At 37.8% G+C, this 19,485-nt stretch overlaps 1 protein-coding gene across 7 annotated transcripts in view; it reads right to left on the bottom strand.

Annotated features, from left to right (window-relative positions):
- Nucleotides 1–19,485, bottom strand: part of DNAH5 (dynein axonemal heavy chain 5) — a 145,882-nt gene that overhangs the window by 104,809 nt on the left and 21,588 nt on the right. For 6 of the 7 annotated variants that reach the window (XR_007158880.2, XR_007158883.2, XR_007158882.2 and 3 more), the window contains exons 2-14: nt 18,357–18,491; nt 17,045–17,129; nt 13,873–14,036; nt 13,329–13,550; nt 12,585–12,722; nt 9,905–10,081; nt 9,457–9,570; nt 8,087–8,194; nt 7,262–7,384; nt 5,241–5,456; nt 2,447–2,554; nt 1,641–1,726; nt 573–894 (exon numbers count right to left, since the gene is read on the bottom strand). Coding sequence is in view for 4 of the 7 variants with exons in the window: in XM_048050198.2 (XP_047906155.2) it covers nt 573–894; nt 1,641–1,726; nt 2,447–2,554; nt 5,241–5,456; nt 7,262–7,384; nt 8,087–8,194; nt 9,457–9,570; nt 9,905–10,081; nt 12,585–12,722; nt 13,329–13,550; nt 13,873–14,036; nt 17,045–17,129; nt 18,357–18,491 (1,998 nt within the window). In the remaining 3 variants the exon portion in view is untranslated. Of the gene's footprint in view, nt 1–572; nt 895–1,640; nt 1,727–2,446; nt 2,555–5,240; nt 5,457–7,261; nt 7,385–8,086; nt 8,195–9,456; nt 9,571–9,904; nt 10,082–12,584; nt 12,723–13,328; nt 13,551–13,872; nt 14,037–17,044; nt 17,172–18,356; nt 18,492–19,485 lie in introns of those variants that run through there. The other variant, XM_048050201.2, reaches the window with a different exon arrangement.

The following is a 19,485-nucleotide window of genomic DNA, read 5'->3' as shown; positions in this document are numbered from 1 at the left end:
TATTCTGCCTTACCAGATACTTGATAGGAAGTGAAATAGTGCAAGATACAGTTGTGCGATGTACTTTATTAATTCTGTAAGATGCTCTATCAGTTCAAATTAGATTCTTTTTATACATACACTCACTCTGAGGGTACACGTGGATTATTGCTTTAAAAAAGAGGATCATATTATTCAGAACAGAGGAAACTTGTGTCTGCTTTTATCTTAAGACAATCAGCTGATAAAACTCCTCTCCCCATGTGACCTTCTTGCACCAGTCGGTAGGATATGACAAAGACTGAGGGGCAGCTAAGGCTACCACTGGATTTCCATTATGTATTTCCATAACAAATATTTTTTCATTATAATTAACATGATTTTTCAAGTGCTCCTAAATACAGCTAAACCTAAAGCATAGCATACCTGACTATTAACCAGAAATTCTTTCACACTGCTGTAACCCAGTGTTTCAGTGGTGCCTGGCACAACAGGAATCCAGTCTGGTCTGCAAAGCTAGAAACAGTCTACCACCAACAAAAATCCACCATGTTTTTTTAAAAGAAATATGTAACCAAAATCCACTGTTTTACCTGCTGAAGCCATCCCCTGTGATAGATCACTTCAAACTCCATAAGAACTTTTGCTACTTTGTTGTAGTTGCGGATTACTCGCTTGCCATCCGGTGTCTGCAGTACAGATGGGTGCTGCTGGAAAGACTCCATGGGCTCCTGGATTCTCTGGAACAGGTGGCGTGCCCACAGGATCCTACCAGCTATTGGAGGCAGATTACGAGCCAATGGAGGGTCTTGCTTCTGCTTAGTATAGAGCTTACAGATTGCTTCTATGTCATGTCCATAGTTCTGAAGGATTTTCTGATACTTTTCATCAATGCCAAGATTTGGGATTTGTAATCTGTTTCAAAAAATAACCATTAGAAAAATTTCTTCAAGAATCCTGAAATTCTTCTGATGCACTGTTGAAAAAATTTTCCCAGACACCCTTGCATTCCTTAGAAAATAACTACTCCAGCAGAAGGTTTTTCACTAGAGCTTGAACAAATACTGTCACATCCTGATTCCAAACAACCGAGATTTAGGCCAGATGATAAAAGTTTCCAAGTAGGCCTACACATTTTCTGTTTTGTCACTGTTTTCAGATACCGAGCTAAAATTATGTGCAAACTGTGACTGATATGCCACTATCGGTCTATTCTACTACGCAGAATATTGTAAGAAAACTGACACAACAAAGACTGAGGCTGCTTTGCAACAATCTGAATTTATCAAGACAGATTTCACTATTTCCTACTCAAGCATTCTAACTTTACTGTGTGAACAAATTAATTTCATTGTTTAAGGACAAAACTAAAGCAAAGATGCCAACAACCAGAACAGTTTTCCTGTACATATACTAATTTTGAAAGATGAAGTCCATTCATATTTTATATTTTTGGATACATAAAAATATGTATTTTTTATTCATCCACATAGCTGAGGAGACATCTCTTACCAGAGCTGAGCAGCTGAGGGAAAGGAGATTAAGTTGGATTTTGTTTGTATTTAAGGAGATACCTACTCTACTCTCCCCTTTCTCACCACCCTCAAAGCATTATTTCCATTGTCTGTCAGAATTCCAGCAGGCTAGATAGCACACAGTACCTTTCAAATTTCTTCAACGTGGACAGTGCCCTTTCAGTGTCCACAATATTTTCAAAGGTGTTGTCCATAAAAGTCTTTAACTGATCCTGAAGTAGAACAAATAATTCTACTGTGAAGAACTACATAAGGTACACATCTCAAATACACCAGATGTTATTTTGCAGGATTTATAATGCATTACATTAGAACAAAGTTTATATGAGAGCAACCTCAGTAAGTATCAATTTGACCTCTCTTCCATCCATTTTAAGCAAAATAGAGCCAACTTTCAAGGCATTTCCTTCCCCCTGTTCCCTCTGTACCTGTGCAACCCGAAAAAGCTTTTGAACCCTCCAAAGTTCCACCATACTGAGAGCCTAAAAGAATGCTCAAATCTTTGGCAACCAAAGCAAGACAAGTATTTATTTTAAATTTGAACTTCAACATCTGTCCACTCCTTCCACCAATTTGTGATTTTAGAACTACAGGAAAGTTAACTATCTAATTTATTTGTGCTATGTTCCCACTCACCCAACAAAATTGACCATTTTTATGTTATTCTTGCTAGCATCACTTTTAAATAGAGTAATGAGAAATCCTGTTGTCGGAGTGCCTAAAGGCCCTTTCTGGTCTATTTCGTGGAAGTGGTTTAGATGTTAAGTAATAAATCCTAGCTTTAAAGTAGAGGCACATTACAGTCATTTCTCCGTTTTAGAATATAGATTGAGATTTCCATAATTTGTTTGGTGGTAACTCAGATAGATGTACTTTTGTTTTCATGAGGAATCATTACTACATTTAATACTTATTTGATTCATAAAACCTACGTGAAGATCATTTATCTCTTTGCAAAACTCTTCATAGTCTTGGTCAAAGTCAGCCTTCCGTTGATCCAAGAAATTGTAATGCTTTTTCTTCATGATGTCAACAATACTCTACACAGTTTCATAGAAAAAAAAAATTATCACCAAAAATGGTCTTAGCAAAAACTTAACACATCAAAATATTTAGCGCAATGGGTTGTGCACATTCACATTTTGACTTTGCCATTAGTTGCCATTATTTGCTCACTTAAATGAGATCACAGGTCACTTAAATGATGTATTTGCAGGAAACAAGTTTGTGCAATGGCCATATGACTTGCAGTTATATTACTTACTTCCACTTTAAGTCAGTTAGAACTGACAGAATAATCAGACTCTTACTTTTCATAAAAAGCATTTGTTACTCATTGTTACCCATGAAACATTTTCTCATGTAGAGGTTCATTAGTTCTATTTAAAAGTTAACGAAGTTCAATATAGGAAATTATTTTCACAGTAGTATTTTCCATGTCTTTAACTCATGTCATAAAAAAATAGACTATTCAAAAGCCACAGTAAGATGCAGTATGTCACCAGCCTAGGACTTATTATTCCTTCTTTTATGTAGCTGCTGTCCATTTTAAGGAAAGTACACCTGAATCAGAATCTCCCATGAGGTGTACCCACAGTTAAAGATTTCTGATGATAGATCACTGTTCAACATGCTAGTAATTTACCACAATACAACTATAAAGCTTAAAATATTTTCAGCACAGCAGACTTCTGCCATTTGATTATAAGCCAACTGAACTTCACTTTTGTTCCTTGCCTGTAAAGAAAAATCCTATGCTTTCATCTACAAACATGCAAATCCTAGATAGCAACTATGTGGTAAAGCATGAAGAACTGCAACATAGCAATTTCTGACTATACATTTTTTTCCAAGTTACTTAATCAGTCACTTAACTACAGCTAAAATCCACGTAAAATACTTCAGTACCTCAATTTTGCCACCATTAAAATAGTACAATCACTTTCTATCCTTTACGTGTACTATCCACAACCTTCCATGTACTATCTTCTACATAAACATGCTTAATCTTCTCCTTATACACCCCCCCCCAAAAAAAAAGAAATTCACAAAAAGCTCTTACTTTAGGACCTGAGTGCTGCAATGGGTGATGTGGTGTACCTGTGTAGAGTTTGCAGACTGCACCACAGTGGGCTAACAGTCACACGTAGCTTCTCAACTGAAAAAGCCCCAAATAAATGAGATGCCTGTGTTCCAACCTACCAAAATAGTATCTTCATAGCGTGATCTGATAATTCTCAGCAACCAGAGTCGGAGAGAAGTCTCTTGGCCCAGCTTTAGAGAGCAGCTCTCAATGAAGGGAACACTCTTTAGAGCAGTCCACATTCATCCTACCTATTTGGAACAGTCCTTGGGCCAAGCTCTCCTTCCAGTTGCACCCAGGTTTCTTCTCAGATGACTATAAAAGAACCAAAACCCTGGACTACAGCATGGATTGAATCAAATCAGGATGCACAATGGAATGCTCACATTTTACCCTATGGTTATTTAACTACATCAGCAAAGTAATTTATTTGTGGCCATAAAAAAGGAAGAGGACAGGGTTAAGCAAATTAGAATGCCACATTTTTCTGCCACTGTATGGTGTGTTCTCTAAAAGCAGTCTACAAACTCAATACATTGAACACTTCTGACTTATTATGACACTGCACTAAGGTATAAAATAATGTAAGTTAAGTCAGGCTCAGAAAAAGCAGGGAAGACTGTACTTGCCACTAAAAAAAAAAAAAAATCATCATAATCTCATCAGAAATGGAAGAAGAAAAGAACATAAATTTAGCATGTTGAAATTCTTAGAAGAGCTCTTTGTTGTTCACGTCCCACTCCTACTAAATAAAATGGCCATGAAAGAAACCAAAAGTAGTAATAAAACAAGCAAGAGATTAAACTGTTACAGAAGAAAAAGCTTGGAGAGCTTTCCAGAGCAAACCTGCTAACTCATTTCTTTCTATCCTTCACCCCAAAAACAGACATTTGTGAGTTGACTCTTTTTCCTCCCTTGAAATGCGAAGTTATCAATAGTATAATTTTGCATTTTGAAATGCAGCGTATTGATAGATGAGTACAGATTTTAAGTAAATCTATTAATCTGCCTTGCTGGAATAAAGCTATTTCCCTAATGTAATGATGTAAATCTGAGAGCATAAGGTGTTTTTTTTTTTTTTTCTCTTTGCTGAAAATAACTTATTTGAAGAAACTAAACTTGTATTTGTTTCCTTTTATACATTACAGAAATGGCAATGGGGTTTGTTTTCACTCCAAGCTGCAAGGAAAATCTGGCTGCAGCATCAACCAGCAGAGCAATGGAACTGCCCTCTGTGACAGGCCCTGACCAGATGCCCCCTTGAACAGGAGGCAAGAGATCAAGCAGTCACAGTACACTTTCATAACTCACAAAACATTTTTAAAGAGAAAAATTTTGGACTTCTCACTTTTTCTACTGATCATAATGCAAAACTCTGACACCTGTTACAAAGTCTTCACATTTAGTTCATTTTTCAATCAACTTTGATTTTAACACAGCTCCTTCACATGGCCACCTGCTCCTTTTCATCGTCTGCTCTCTCCCCCAGTGGTCACGCACTTGCAACATTAGCTATTTCCCAGTCATTTTAGCACAGCTTGCAGAGCTATTTTTTCTCTTGATAAATGCTTTCTAGTTTTCCTAATTATTTAACGTTTCATTTTCAAGTCAGACTCAAAGGATATCCAAAAGTTACTGTGTACCTCATATTTTGTGATCATTCCTTCCAAACCCTCTATCTTAGACTCCTGTAGAACCGAGTAGGTTTTCATAGTATTGAAAATGTCTATTATCTTTACCAGACGTCGATGAAAGCTTTCAAATTTTCCAAAGATATACATCTCACTAAAATCAAACTGTCTTTCTGCTGGATTTTGCTCCAGTTTTTCTTTCACATTGTGATAGCAATTTTGATACTCCTAAAAATAAAGAAGAATTTCAAAGAAGAATGTCAAGCATGTAATAAAAAACATTGCCATAAGATATAACAAAAGTTGTGCAGACAGATATAATCCCCTCTAACTCAGTAGCAAGTAGAATTTTGATCAATAAACAGTCATGAACAATATCATTATGGGGTCACACATTTCATCAAATGAATAAATTGCACATATATGCACAAATATGTGTACATTTCATCCTTAGCTAGTGTGAAATTTTCTTCCCTTTATTTTATAGCAGGGCTTGAAAAATGGGTCCACTGAACACCTAAGATGACAACCCAGATTTCAGGTTTCAGAAACCGGAAATAATGTTTGTGCACTTAGCACTTTTATTGGGTAAACATATTTCAGATTATCTAAAACCACTTTTCAAAATAAAACCCTTCTAAAGTTAAAATGCTGCTCCATTGCAACTTCCATTTTTCTTTCTGCTTTGTTAACTGGGCACAAACCGTACTCCAAACATGTTCAAATTAAATTCTTCTCAAAGTCATTTTACATAGGCAACAGATTTCCTTGGGATGTTTTTTTCAGTAATTCACCTCAAAATACAAACTTCATTATTTTCTATCACATATACGTATCAATAACCATATGTATAGGTATTAATACAAAGGGCCCAGAGTTTCCTAAATTGATTTTATGAAAGCTTTTAGACTTGGTAAGACTCAAATAAAAGCCTAATCCTTCAACATATTTTAATGCTGCAGCTGAAAATTTTGTTATACCTTTATAGAAATATACAAGTTTACTGATTGTTCCTGATGGTAAGAAGCTGTTATATAAATCCACACTAATTCGTGTAGTAACTCTGAAAGATTTGTTTCTTCAGAAGGTGTCAGGATAAAGTTTCGTTCTTTTAGGCACACATTACTATTAAGAAATGAAGAAGTAATAACAGAGAAAACCTAAAATGAGCCTTATACCTGCAGGCAGGCTATCAAAAAGACAAAAAAGCAAAGGTAGGCTCTTCACAGTAGTGCATGGACAGTGGCCAAGAAATAGTGCAAGTAAACTAAAACAGAAGCTGTTCTGACTGAATGGTAAGGAGAAAATCCTTCACCCTAAGGACAGTCAAGCAGCAGAAGGTGTGCGGTCTCCATCCTTGGAAAATTTCAAGACAGAACTGGATAAAGCCCTGAGCAACCAGGTTTGAACTCACAGCTGCCTCTGCTTTAGCTTTGAGTAAGAGATTGGACAAGATAACTCCTGAGGACCCTTTCAATGTAAATTATTCTATGATCCTATGTTCTAAAAATTATCCTATGATCCTGTGTGGGGAAAAATAAGTCACAAAATGATCATGGAATTGTATACACACAAAAAAAAAAAAAATCCTAACAAGCCTAGACAATGTGAACAGCCAAATTCTTCTCAGTTATTCTCAGTTTAGAAACTGTCTTTTCTAAAGATATAGGTTGTCCAGATATCTTCAGAATATACTTGGCTCAGCGAGACTCTCTGTTTTCATTTCTATCATACATACACAAGAAGAAACTTTCTAGAGAAACTCAGACATGAAAATACAAGTAATTGTCATATAAGAAGCTTAGTTAAGTTAGGGTAAGGATGGAAATACTGTTTTCAGAAGTTCATCAGACACTGGACTAAATTCTTCATTAGCTCTAATAAAAAAAAAAAGCGTCAAAGGGTATTTTTCAGTTGCTTCATTATCCTTCATTATAACATTCCTTCCTTGTATAAAATACATACTCCACTGTTTATCATGCCCACTGAAATCTCACCTTATATTCTGTTTTTCAGATGTCCTTTGCACATACCTGTTTAAGCCGAATGGCTGCAAAAAGCTTGTCCATAACTGTCTCCTGAGGTTGACTCCAGATGGTGGCAGTATCATTATTTGTGATATAAGATTTACATGCGGTGATCATCTGATTAGTCACCTATAAGCAATTTTAACCTTGTGAAAAAAAAACTGCTGCAAGACAAAGCACATCTTACCCTTCTTTTGATCTCATTCCATACCTCTGATTCCACTGGCCTAAGACCTCCAAAATAGCAATACCAAATACCAGACACATAGACCACGTTCCTTGCAGTATATGGCCTGCAGACTATTACACTGCCAAAGCGTTGTTGATTAACTGCACTAATCCTAAGCCTAAACACCTTTTATCAACCTTGAAATGACACAGACTACAGTCATAAAACTTTGGACCTTCTGAAAGAAAAGGAAAAAACAAGGGCCCATGAGACCATAATAATAAAAGAACAAGTTGTCCTTCCAACTTCAGTTCCTTCTTTATGAAATCTTAAAAAGATTTAAGGGCTCTATTAATATAACTGCTTTTGCAAAGCATAGTTCACTGTAGGCAAAAATCATTCTAATAAAAAAGCTCCTCAGATCTGTGCATGTCATGGTTGAAATTAACCATGATCTTCAAGAAGTCTGAAAAAGTCTTACAATTCCTAGTTATTTCTAGTAAAATAATTTCTAACTTTGGAGAAGCTTTGTCACTATTTCCAATTCTTTATCCATTCAAAGAACAGCATAAAACTGACCAAAACGATGGCTCTTAAATTGCTTATTCCCTTTGCACATTCTGTCTCGCTCAGCCAACAACAAAACGTTACTTTGCACCTACCTTTACAAACAGCGAGGATATCTTTTCAGAGGTGTTGTAATACTGAGAGATACTCTGAATCATTTTAATTGCATTTATAAGCCCTGGAATAGCATCCACCATGGACACCTGTAAAGGAACACACAGTCTCAAACTTATCTCAATACATTTATTATCTTACTTTAGCTCGACACCTGCTTAGAGAATCCAGGTGCGTTACTAACACAATATTTCTAACATTTCTGCCTCTGTTTCCCTGGGCCTGTCCTGTAAAACACCCAGTCATACTTCAACATCCAAGCTCTACAGCCCAATTTTGGGAAAACAATTTTGCTAGAGGCTTGGCTTGAAAGAACTCTGGTCAGTGAGATAAATCTGATAGAGACAAAGGCCTCTTCCAAATTACTGTTACTTTCACTAAAAGTATGTTTTTACACCCCAGCACCATGCCCTAGCCTCTGCGCTGCTCAAGGAGGTAGAGGAGTGCAGAATGGAGGGGTGAGGTTGAGCATGGGAAGAACAGGTGTGAGGGATGGGAAGGTAGTTTTATTTTTTTTGTTTCTCACTACCCAAATCTTTATCATACTAACGTTTCCTAAGTGAGACTGAAACATCGGACTGGGAAACAGTAAAAGAAAACACAGTTTTATCCCTGTCCAGTAGAGGGAAACAGACTGCATCATGAACCATACCAGGGTTGCCCAGAGAACTGTTTCGAAGCAATTTCACTTTGGGAAAAAGTAAAGAGAAAGAGGAAGACGGACAGTCAAAGCTTTGAGTTTTCAGGACTATTCATCATATTTCTCCGGCTAGCAAAACACACAGCCAGTTACAAACACAGTTTTAGTAAAAGCAACCATTTGCCATCTACTTTAGCAGTTAATGGGATAAGAGAATCCTTCCTACTCCATATTACTCATTACTCCATATTTACTACATTACACTTGCATCACTCTGTTACTAAAGCATGGGAAGGTGATTTATATTTACACATTGATGTTTAACCATATTTGTATTTCCTAAGCCAAGAAGCTGTAAATTGCCTTATAAATGTTAGTCTAAGCATGACCTGGCCACCACCACAAAGAGAAAAGCCCATCATTTGTCTTCAACATATCACCATGTTCACTTTTTCTTTTTTTTTTTTTAATTTTCAAATTTTTCACTTCCTCCCATAGCACAGAATCCAGTTTCATCATTAGACTGAAAATCTTTTATAGCCAGAAATTCCCATTAAACCACTTTTAGCATGACTGAACAGTCCCAAACTGCAGATAGATACCTAAACTGCTATCTATGTCGTTTCCAGACTAACATGCTATAAACTACAAACTACATTCATTTCAGTTGTCTCAGGAGATTTACGTTAAGATTTGAGAAGTTTTGCTTACAGGGTCAGTATTGTATAATGGGTCACAACATTTTTCCAAACAGTAGAGGTATTTCACATTATCTTTAGCTTCATTTACTGCATTTGTGATGCGAATATCCAACACTCGCCAATTCTAAGAATAGAAAATTGAAAATAATAATAATAAAAAACACATTTCAGAAATACTCTTTTGACTAAGCAGTTTTGAGATCACCCTTTTTTGTCATTAACCTTTTAACTACTTTGAAAGCATACATCTTGTACTTTGGACAAAGGGGATTCCCAAAAAAATGAACTAGATTTAAAATTTACCTACTCAGACTGGGGAATGTGGAAGGCAGAAGAAAACAGAAGTCAAAGATACTTAAATATTTTGCCCACCAGCAATGTTATAAACATTACCAAAATGAAGTAGGCTACACAGAGAATTTATAGTCTTTACATCTGTCATAATTCAAAATAGAAACCTTCAGCAGTTTGGATTTAGCAGCAGTGAGTACTCCAAGCACTGCCTTCATGTCTGGGTTCTTCAGCTGATCCATAAGGTAACTGAATTTAGAAAGTCTTCTCTTCCAGTAATCAAGCTCTGCTCGTGGTCCAAGGTCATCAGCCTCCCTTCTCAACTGGTCATTTTCTGCAAGAATCTTTTACCATATAGTAATATTAGTGACTGATGGTAATATTTTTTATCTGCATGGATAGCATGGATTAATTCATAATTTAACTGTCAGTGTTAACTCCTGTGATAAACTATGTAACTCAGCCACCATCTCACATGATCCATCTTTAATTTTGCTTGGTCTTTTTTGGTTTGAGTCTAAGAGGGAATATCTCAGGAATGCTGTTATAGACATTTTCTGCAAATAAGCTGTAAATCATGTTTTGAAGTATGATTTTGACCACTAAGAATAGCAATCACCATATTGAAGTGTTCCTTTTGCTTTCATTACATCCACTAGGAATCACTGTTTTCTACTTTTTTTCTTGAATAAAGTGAATCTTTTCTAGCAGCCTATTTATTCCAGGAGTAGATTATGAGGTAGAGATACTCACCTCAGTGACCATAATATAACCATAGCCAAAATATTTTCCTGTACACAATATGAACAGATGGAACTCACAGTATGTGCAGAAGTATGAATAGGAAGGAGCATAATCACTGCGATCTTTCTCCAGTGGGCATCCAACTACAAGTAACCAGCTACATTAGAATATACTGAAGTCAAGACTGTTCTAGTTTGCTTCTCAACATTTTTTGATAAGCATATTTTTTGTAAGATTTTTGATTCAGTGAAAAATTTTACTAGCTGATTCTACCTAATATTTTACAACACTTGAGTCACAACAAACAGAATAACGCACTACAAATCTGTAACAATGCTGAATGTGAAAACTTTAATCGTGAATGTAATGAATGAATATTGAAAACAACTTTGAAATGGTAATGGTAAAACAACTCCTTTTACTATTTCGAAACGTATCCCTCAAGATTTTGAGGATTAAGATACATTCAGGTACATTTCAAACTACTTTGGAGGCTTCTTTATCCCGCTCATCATCTCAGTGGGAACAGCTTTTCCCTCTCAGCTGTATAACATGGGTTGAAATAATTTGTGGCTGCATCGTTATGTTTCCTGTACAAGCTGTAGGGAAGACTGCACAAGTTCATGTGGAAAAGAAAACCACAGAAGGTTACTGAAATAAAATAAAATAAAAAAATAAAATAAAATAGCTCATAAAATCTCTGAATTATAAATCATTAGAGGCTGGAAGAAAACTGATGGGAAGTACTGCCTCACTCTGCTTTTCTAGTCTTCACCAGTATCACTTTTGCCCATTATCAAAGAGATGGCATTGGTTTAAAAGAACCCTTAGTTCAACTCAATCATGACGATTCTCACAATAATTTGTTTATAAAGGATGAAGCCATGCTCCAGAGAGGAAGTGCAGATTCAAGTCCCTTGGAGAAGCAGACAATGTGGGGAAAAATTAGCCTGTACTAACAACATATTATCAGCTTAAATATAGATAGTGATCTGCTTGGGATTGCCTCAACCCAGGTGCATCACCTGGCACTTGGCCTTGTTGAACCTCATGAGGTTCGCACAGGCCCACCTCTCAAACCTTTCCAGGTCCCTCTGGATGGCAACCCTTCCCTCCAGCATGTTGACTGTACCACACAGCTTGGTGTCACTGGAAAACTTGCTGAGGGTGTGCTCGATCCCACTGTCCATGTCACTGACAAAGAGGTACTGGTCCCATTACTGACCACTCAGAAACACCGCTTATCGTTGATCTGTATTCGGACACTGAGCTGTTGACCACAACTCTTTTGGTATAAGTGCAGTTCACTGTGATACATTCTACCCACCAGTTTCAGCATATAAATTCAAGAGATTTGGGTTGGTTTTTTTTCTTAAATTCCTCCCTTTTAAGAGGCATAGACCTTAATAAATACAGAAATGTCCTCCATGGAGCTGATTTCCTAATTTGAAAATAAACATACTTCTCTGATAAAATCTTGGCAATAATTTCTACATGCAGAACAGAGAATAAGGTAGCAACTAAGTTTCCATTTTCCAAATTTAGAAGTTAATCATGCTGTCCTCTTCCTTAATGTCTGCCTTTATAAACATTACAGAACATGTTTCCCTCAGCTTCTATATTTTACCTTGAATATATTGCAAATGAATCTCAATTGATAGTTTCATTTTTTTTTGGTGAAAAGAACTTTAAGAGCCATGCTATATAGTCTATAGAGGACCTGCTTCTGAGGTAAAAAATTGCAGTTACAAATCTGATCTGTACTTTTTAATTTTATTTGTACTTAAAACAAGTACACCGACCTTACAACCTTACAGTATTTCTAACCACGTTAAGATGCTCCATCAGTGTGTGGATGAGGCAATTAAGCAGTAACAGGGAACTAAGCTTCCAAATACACGTGTACACTCCATTTAAAAGTAGATGGAAAAAGCTGTCTGTAATCTTCTAATTTAGAAGTAAAAGCACATAAAACATGCTAACAGTAACTTAAGACGTAGGGATCAATCACATCTATCTTTATAGGAAGGTAGCACCAGGATTAAATTCAACCTGCCAATATGCAAATGTGTTTATATTTCATACTTCTGCAGTGTATATCACCTGTTCAAGCTCTTTGATCCATCCTTTCATGCAGACTTCTATTCTCTCAAGACTGCCTATGTTGTTAGCAACCATCAGGTAATCTGAAGGTCCTTTTAGATTTTTCAGATCATATGTTTCACATTTCTTCAGATTAACCTACAACACAAGTTTAAAAAAAAAAAAAAAATGAAGTGCTGAAATTTTTGTGACAAATAAACCAAGAAATTTACATAGTGACTGATTTCCCTACTTGGGGTATCTGACTCCATATTCCCACTTCAATTTAGATTTGTTTAAATTCTGGTTTGAGCCCAGAACTGGACTTCAGAATCTGAAGAACTCTTCAACCTAGCAGCTGTGCTCTCATGTCATTTTCTTAATAAAGAAAGAATAGAAATCAACAGTTGAAGTAACTGTTTGTTGTACATTAATCATTCTTGGTTTTCTTTAAGAAAGGCCACAAATACCAGAGCCAAGAAGTGAACAGCTCAAAAGAACTAGCACCAAAACAAACAATAACAGAAGCAGCTGCAGAATTGTTAAAACCATAAACTTTCACAGATATTAAAGCCACAGATCAATGTATAACAAGTTACTGATGACAACAAACAGTATTTAGAAGCATTATTTTTTCTCCAGCTTAACAAAAGCAATTTGTATTCTACAAGCAAAAGTATTCTACAAAACAGTAAATTCAAAAAGTTCAGGCAAAGAGACATTCCACAGCTAGCTGGATTGCTAGCTGCTACGTGAACATATTACCTTTTCTAGCAGACTTTGCCGAGTTCCTGAGAGCACAGTAACAAATGCTTCAAGGGAAGCAAGAAACTCCTGCTTAATACTGGAAGCTTGTTGAGGTTCGCCAAGTTCAAGCCAGCCATAGTCCGTATTCCGTAAGGCTGGAATGAAGATTTCTGATAGCAACTGCTCAACACTTTCCAGTAGGCCATCTCGACCTACATCCATCATACTAAAATTTACTTCCTGTAAAAGACATGCAATAAACATTTAAATGGAAAAGAAAATTTTGCCATCATGTATTTATACTTGATACTTAGGTGTTGACTAACTACTTTTTGTCATCATTGCTTCACAATGATATACTTAGAGTTGCTGTCTCTGGACAGTGTCACTTTTTCTATTTTCCTTCTTTTTTTGTCCTGCATTTCATTTAGCCAAACTCCATCCTTTTGCTCGTTTCACCATGTCAAAGGCTGTCAAGTTATGTACTGATAGTAAATACTCTGAGATTAAAATGAATTTTCAACAAGATTATGCATACCAAACAGCAGTCACTGACTCTTACCTGATAGATATTCTCAGTTGTAATGGCTTTCAAAAGACTAGATCTAATGAAGAAAACACATACACCAGTTAAAGCAACTTCTTTTCCCTCTGTCACAAACACTTTAGGTTTCTTCTTCTTTGTCAAATTAGAGTTGATTCCTACTCCTGGAAAGCTAAAATGTTCTGTAGGTTAAAATAAAATAAATATTTAAAAAACACTGATGATTTATTCAAAGAAAAGCTTCCTAAACAAACAGTTCAGTCACCATTTGTGTATCCATGAGTCCCAGTCCCCTAGAGCTTCCCTGTGTGACTTCTCAAGGAAGGTACACAGCACCCACAGTCCTAACAGCACCATAAGAATTATTTCATCTAATTTTACCATTCTCATATCAAAAGCCTTTTCTATTCATTTATTCGTTTTCTGTTCCTTCTAAAAAATGTTCAGGGTCAAGGTCCTCTTACATGTCAATCCAGCCCTATTATGTAGTTGCAGGTAATGCTCTATTGCTTAAAAAAAACCTGCAAATGTAGTTTACCTCAAAGGAGCCATTATCAACTAACTGTCTTTCCTTAAGAACATGAACACCTAAGTCTGATATGCAGTAAAACAGAAGCAGAGTGTTTCAGGAAACAAGGAGAGACAGGCCATAGCGGATTCTTTCGGGAAACACAAAGACGATGAGGCTACAAAAGGCTTTCCTTCCCTTTCTTCTTCCCCAAATATGAATATGCTGCTCACAGGTTTATGCTATTGATAACATTTGTAAAGAGTCACCAAGAAGTAGCAATATCTTTGGTTGCAAAATCACTCTCTTAAATTGTGTATTATTTTTGTTTTTGCTACATTCATTTTCCATTAATGGTTTTAATGCAAAAATGAAAATTTTCTCAGAGAAAAATGAATGCATGCACATGCATGCACACACACTTACTTCTCAGTGAACCACTGCAACAATAAAAAGATAAAAAAACAAGTTGTTTGTATCAGTAAATAAAGAACAACATCCAACCAAGCCAAAAAGTGACAGCGCTATTTACCCCTTTTTTGTTCAGTCACATGCCCATCAGCCCCAGTAGAGTGGGTTTATGTGGCAAGGTTTTGGTAGCAGGGGGCCACAGAGGTTGCTTCTGCAAGAAGTATCCAGAAGCATGTTAGATAAGGGCCCTGCCGCTGGCCAGAGCCAGGCCAATAAATGAGGTTGGTTGTGCCTCTGTGAGAGCATGTTTAAGAAAAGGGGAAAAAAAAACTGCTGGGGAATACCAGCTGGGAGAGAGAAAAGAGTGAGAAACAGCTTGCAGGCACCAAGGTCAGTGAAGAAAGACAGGGAGAGGTGCTCCAGGCACTGGAGCAGAAGTCCCCTGGGGCCTGTGGAGAGGCCCCTGGTGGAGCAGGCTGTCCCCCTGCAGCCCATGGGTCCCACACGGAGCAGATCTCCACGCTGCAGCCCGTGGAGGAGCCCCCGGTGGAGCAGGTGGAGGTGGCCTGGAGGAGGCTGCGGCCCATGGAGAGCCCCCGCAGGAGCAGGCCCCGGGCCGGAGCTGCAGCCCGTGGAGAGGAGCCCACGCAGCAGCAGGGGGGCTGGGGGGAGCTGCCGCCCGTGGGGGACCCGTGCTGGAGCAGTTTGCTCCTGGGGGATGGACCCTGTGATACGGAGCCATGTGGGAGCAGTTCCTGAAGAGCTGCTGCCTGTGGGAAGCCCATGTGGGATCAGTTCAGGAAGGACGGCATCCCGTGGGAGGGACCCCGCGTGGAGCAGGGGCAGAGAGTGACCGTAAAGGAGCTGACTGACAGCAGCCCCCATTCCCTGTTCCCCTGCGCCGCTCAGCGGGAGGTGGAAGAGGATGGTTGTGGGGAAGACGTTTTGGGTTTCTTTCCTTTGTTTCTCACTTCTCTAGCTTGTTAGTAATAGGCAATAAATTTTACTGTCTCCCTACTCTGAGTCTGTTTTGCCCATCACAACAATTGTTGAGCAATCTCCCCATCCTTATCTCAACCCTTGAGCCCTTTCCATCATATTCTCTCCCCCTTTCCTTTTGAGGAGGGGAAGTGAGAGAGTGGCTGTGGTGGAGCTCGGCTGCCCACCTGAGTAAAACCACCACACAAAGAGATCCCCATTTTGGATCACATGGCCACCCATGTGTCTCCTCCCCTCCCTTTTGTTAGCATCACCTTCCTCCTTCCCATCTCCTGAAGAAGTCTCGTTTTTTGTTTTCCTCAAGTACATCAAGGACTCTGTCACCAGCAAAACAGCATTGACTCAGAGACTTTTATTAATTTGATTTATTGCCAATGAACACAAACTTGCACAATAATCTTAAGTTAGTAATTACAGAGGCCAGACCAAAAACAGTCATCTGTTTTCAGGGCATTCCTATGATGTATTGAGCTAGAGTAGACTCTGCTATCTCTTTAGGAAAGATGTGCTGTTACTGAAAAGGATTCTAGAAGCTGTTAAGCTGTGCATTAAAAGTTACACTCAAAATTTTGCAAAAATGTGATCAGATATTTTGCAGGCTGTCATGGACATAATGGGAACACCAGCAGAAGACCCCTGGCTGGTGCCAGTGGGAGCAACACGAGACTCTGGGACAGAAGCTATGGAGAAATGATGTCCTCAACACAGGAGTCACAAGTTGCTTCCACAGAAGGTGAGAAGGATGCTTCCCCCAGAAGTGTGCTAAAATGGAGAGCCCTGGGGAAGGGAAAGGGATATGAAGAGAAGTGAAGGAGAGGACTTCTGGGGTAATGGCCTTGTGGCCCCAAACAGGGGCCTCCTGGAGCTGGTTTGTCATGTCACAGGACTACCGGAGCGGATGGTCATGTGCCAAGAAATGGGGAGGGCTTCCAGGGCGAATTGATGGTGTGACTGGAAGGGAGGGGGCAGAGCACCTGTTACTGTTCGCCTTGTGTGAAAGTTGTCCTTTAACTACCAAAAACCATTTTTCAACCCCCCAGGCAAGAGCTGCTGGATTTGCAAGGAAGTACCTTGCTGTTGAATATTAACAATATGCAAAAGTGCACTAACAAGCTTCAGTAATTTCATCAATCCTCACTTCTTGAGCAAAGATGACCTAACCTGCCTTGCCTTAAGCCCCAGTTAATAAAATAAACTTGACCATATGTTTTTTCTTTGCACATTTACTCAGCAGAACTACAGTATGTTGCAGGAAACCCAAAGTTGCTTTACCTGCATCATTTGCCTCCACATCTTGATAGTAGAACATCAAATGGCGCAGACCTCCAGGTGCCAAGAATTTGTCAATGCGCTCTATCTGTTTGAGATCATGTTGAATTGTTTATGCCTGTCATACACACTATGAAAAGTTTAACATGCTCAGATTTTTGACAAAAAGTGCTGATAAATACACATCACATTATCGTTGTTCAGTACTAAAATTACACCAGGACCTGTTACTGCCTTCCAAAAGAAAAAGAAAAAAAAAGTTTGTTTTTTTTTTTCCCCTTTAGTAGCACATACTACTTAATTTAAACATTTGATTTTTTCCATGCTGAACAGAACTGAATATAGCCAGGCCATGTTCCAATTTACTGAAACCACTTACTGCACATCATCTCTCAATCTGAGGGCACAGTGCATTTCTTCATTTACTGAAGTGCAGCAGCACCTCAGTGAAGGCTGAAACAAGCTCTGTGTTTTAACCTGTGTGACAGCGTTCTGCACAGCTCGTATTCCTGTTTCATACAGAATCACAGATATGTTGGAAGGGGCCTCTGGGAGATCACTGGGCTAACCTCCTCTTTTGTCAACAGTAGCTCAGCTCATCCTCTTGAGTAACGTACTACCCATGCTGCTTTACCCTTCTGGTAAAGAAGGGTCTCTTAATGTGTAATCTGTGAGTTGTGGCTATTGCCCCTTGTTATGTCACCTGCCACTGCTAAGAATGGTTCAGCTGTCATCTTCGCAACTACTCTTTAAGCAACTGCAGGCTATTACCTGACTGCCCCTCACTTATTCTCCCTCTTATACTTAACATGCCCTTTGCTCCTGACCATCGTGGTAGTCTTCCACTGGACTTTCTCCAGTTTCTCAATATATTAGCACTGAAATGAGAATGCCTCAGTTTTAAAACTTAAGTTTTAAAAAATAGTGATTTATTTTCAAATCACAAAATGCATCTCCATTGCATATAATACTTACCATCATTTTGTGTTGTATCCTTTCCTCAAAATATTTATTTCTAAGTGCTTACATAGTAACAACACTAAGCCCCATGTACTTGGTGGGATCACTAGCCACTCTATTTTGTCAAGTAGTTTCTAGCTGATTTAATTTCCTAATCTCACAATATAGTCTCACAAATGCAGGTGACAACCTAATGGAAACAGCAGCATTCAGTGGAGTGTGGATGAGGATGACTCTTCTGAGCCTGCGAAAACACAAAGTCTGACAACTATCTTAACTATCTCAATAAGTATTTGATGGTAACATCAGTTCTAAAGCAACTTATAAGTTTCATTTACCAAATTAATCAGATTACCTGGTTACCATCAAGAATAGCATCTTCTACTTCTGCTTTGTCCAGATTCACACAAGTGGCAACAGTCTCCAGTAAGTAATCATGTCTGTCATCCAGCCGAGCACGTTTAGCCTCCCTTTCCTCCTTTAACTTTTGCTATTATAAAACACAAAGTGAACAACAAAAAAATAAAAAAAAAATCAATTTTGAAGACAAATAAAAAGCAAATTTTTGAATTCTTTTTTTTTTTAAATGAAGGCTATTGCAGTCTTCTATATTTGTGGTTTACATTTTTAAGGCATAAAATTTCCAACACCCGCTTTTTGTATGGTGTTATTCGTTTGCTGGAAGTCTATCTAGTAAAAAAAAAGGCTTTATATATACAGCTCCATCATCGTGCAAGTCATCTTCAACAACCAAAGTTATTAGTTCTGGCTTTTCAGTCTATTCACATTTGACCATCAAATCAACACAGGACTTTGAGTCAATCTTTGTTATTTGTGGAAGATATTGTAAGCATTCTCCAACACAGACAAATGCTGCTGGAAGAAGCTAAGATTTCATACATTATCTCTTTAATATAATGAGAAGTAAATCAAGCCTCAAGGTACTCAAGTGTTTATAAATGTGCTTAACTATTGCTATTATACTATTCTTCAAGCAGTATGCCTACTCTTCTAATGAAATTGAATTCCCATATGTAATACACCTCATTACATTACAGACAAAATAGCCTTCTGGAGTAGTTACTGCTTCTATTGTGCTTGCGGATTACAAGATTTAATATCATTTCATTTTCAAAAGAAATTTAGAATTATATTTCACTGGTGGTAAATTCAATCTTTATTTCCCCTGTGACTACAAAAAATCTAGTAACTCTATAAAGTATGCACAAATGATTTATCTACAAGCTTCTGCAGAGCCAATAGGACCTGCATAATATACTTTATACCCTTATGTAAATTTCTTTGCTTCTTCCTGAAGGAATTTTCAAATATTTGGTAAACTCATAATTACCAGCATGTCTGCATAAATGCTGATTGTACTGGAAATGTTTTTCCATTTTAAAGACAAACACCCAAATTGCATTCTTTATGCAGATATGCCTGAAGAATGCAGTAGCAGATTAATTTGTATATATATACTTCAT

This window comes from Anser cygnoides, chromosome 2 (genome assembly GCF_040182565.1).
Source record: "Anser cygnoides isolate HZ-2024a breed goose chromosome 2, Taihu_goose_T2T_genome, whole genome shotgun sequence".
Classification (NCBI taxonomy): Eukaryota; Metazoa; Chordata; class Aves; order Anseriformes; family Anatidae; genus Anser; species Anser cygnoides.
Note: the sequence above shows the minus strand (reverse complement) of the source record. Positions and strands in the feature narration are given on the sequence as shown.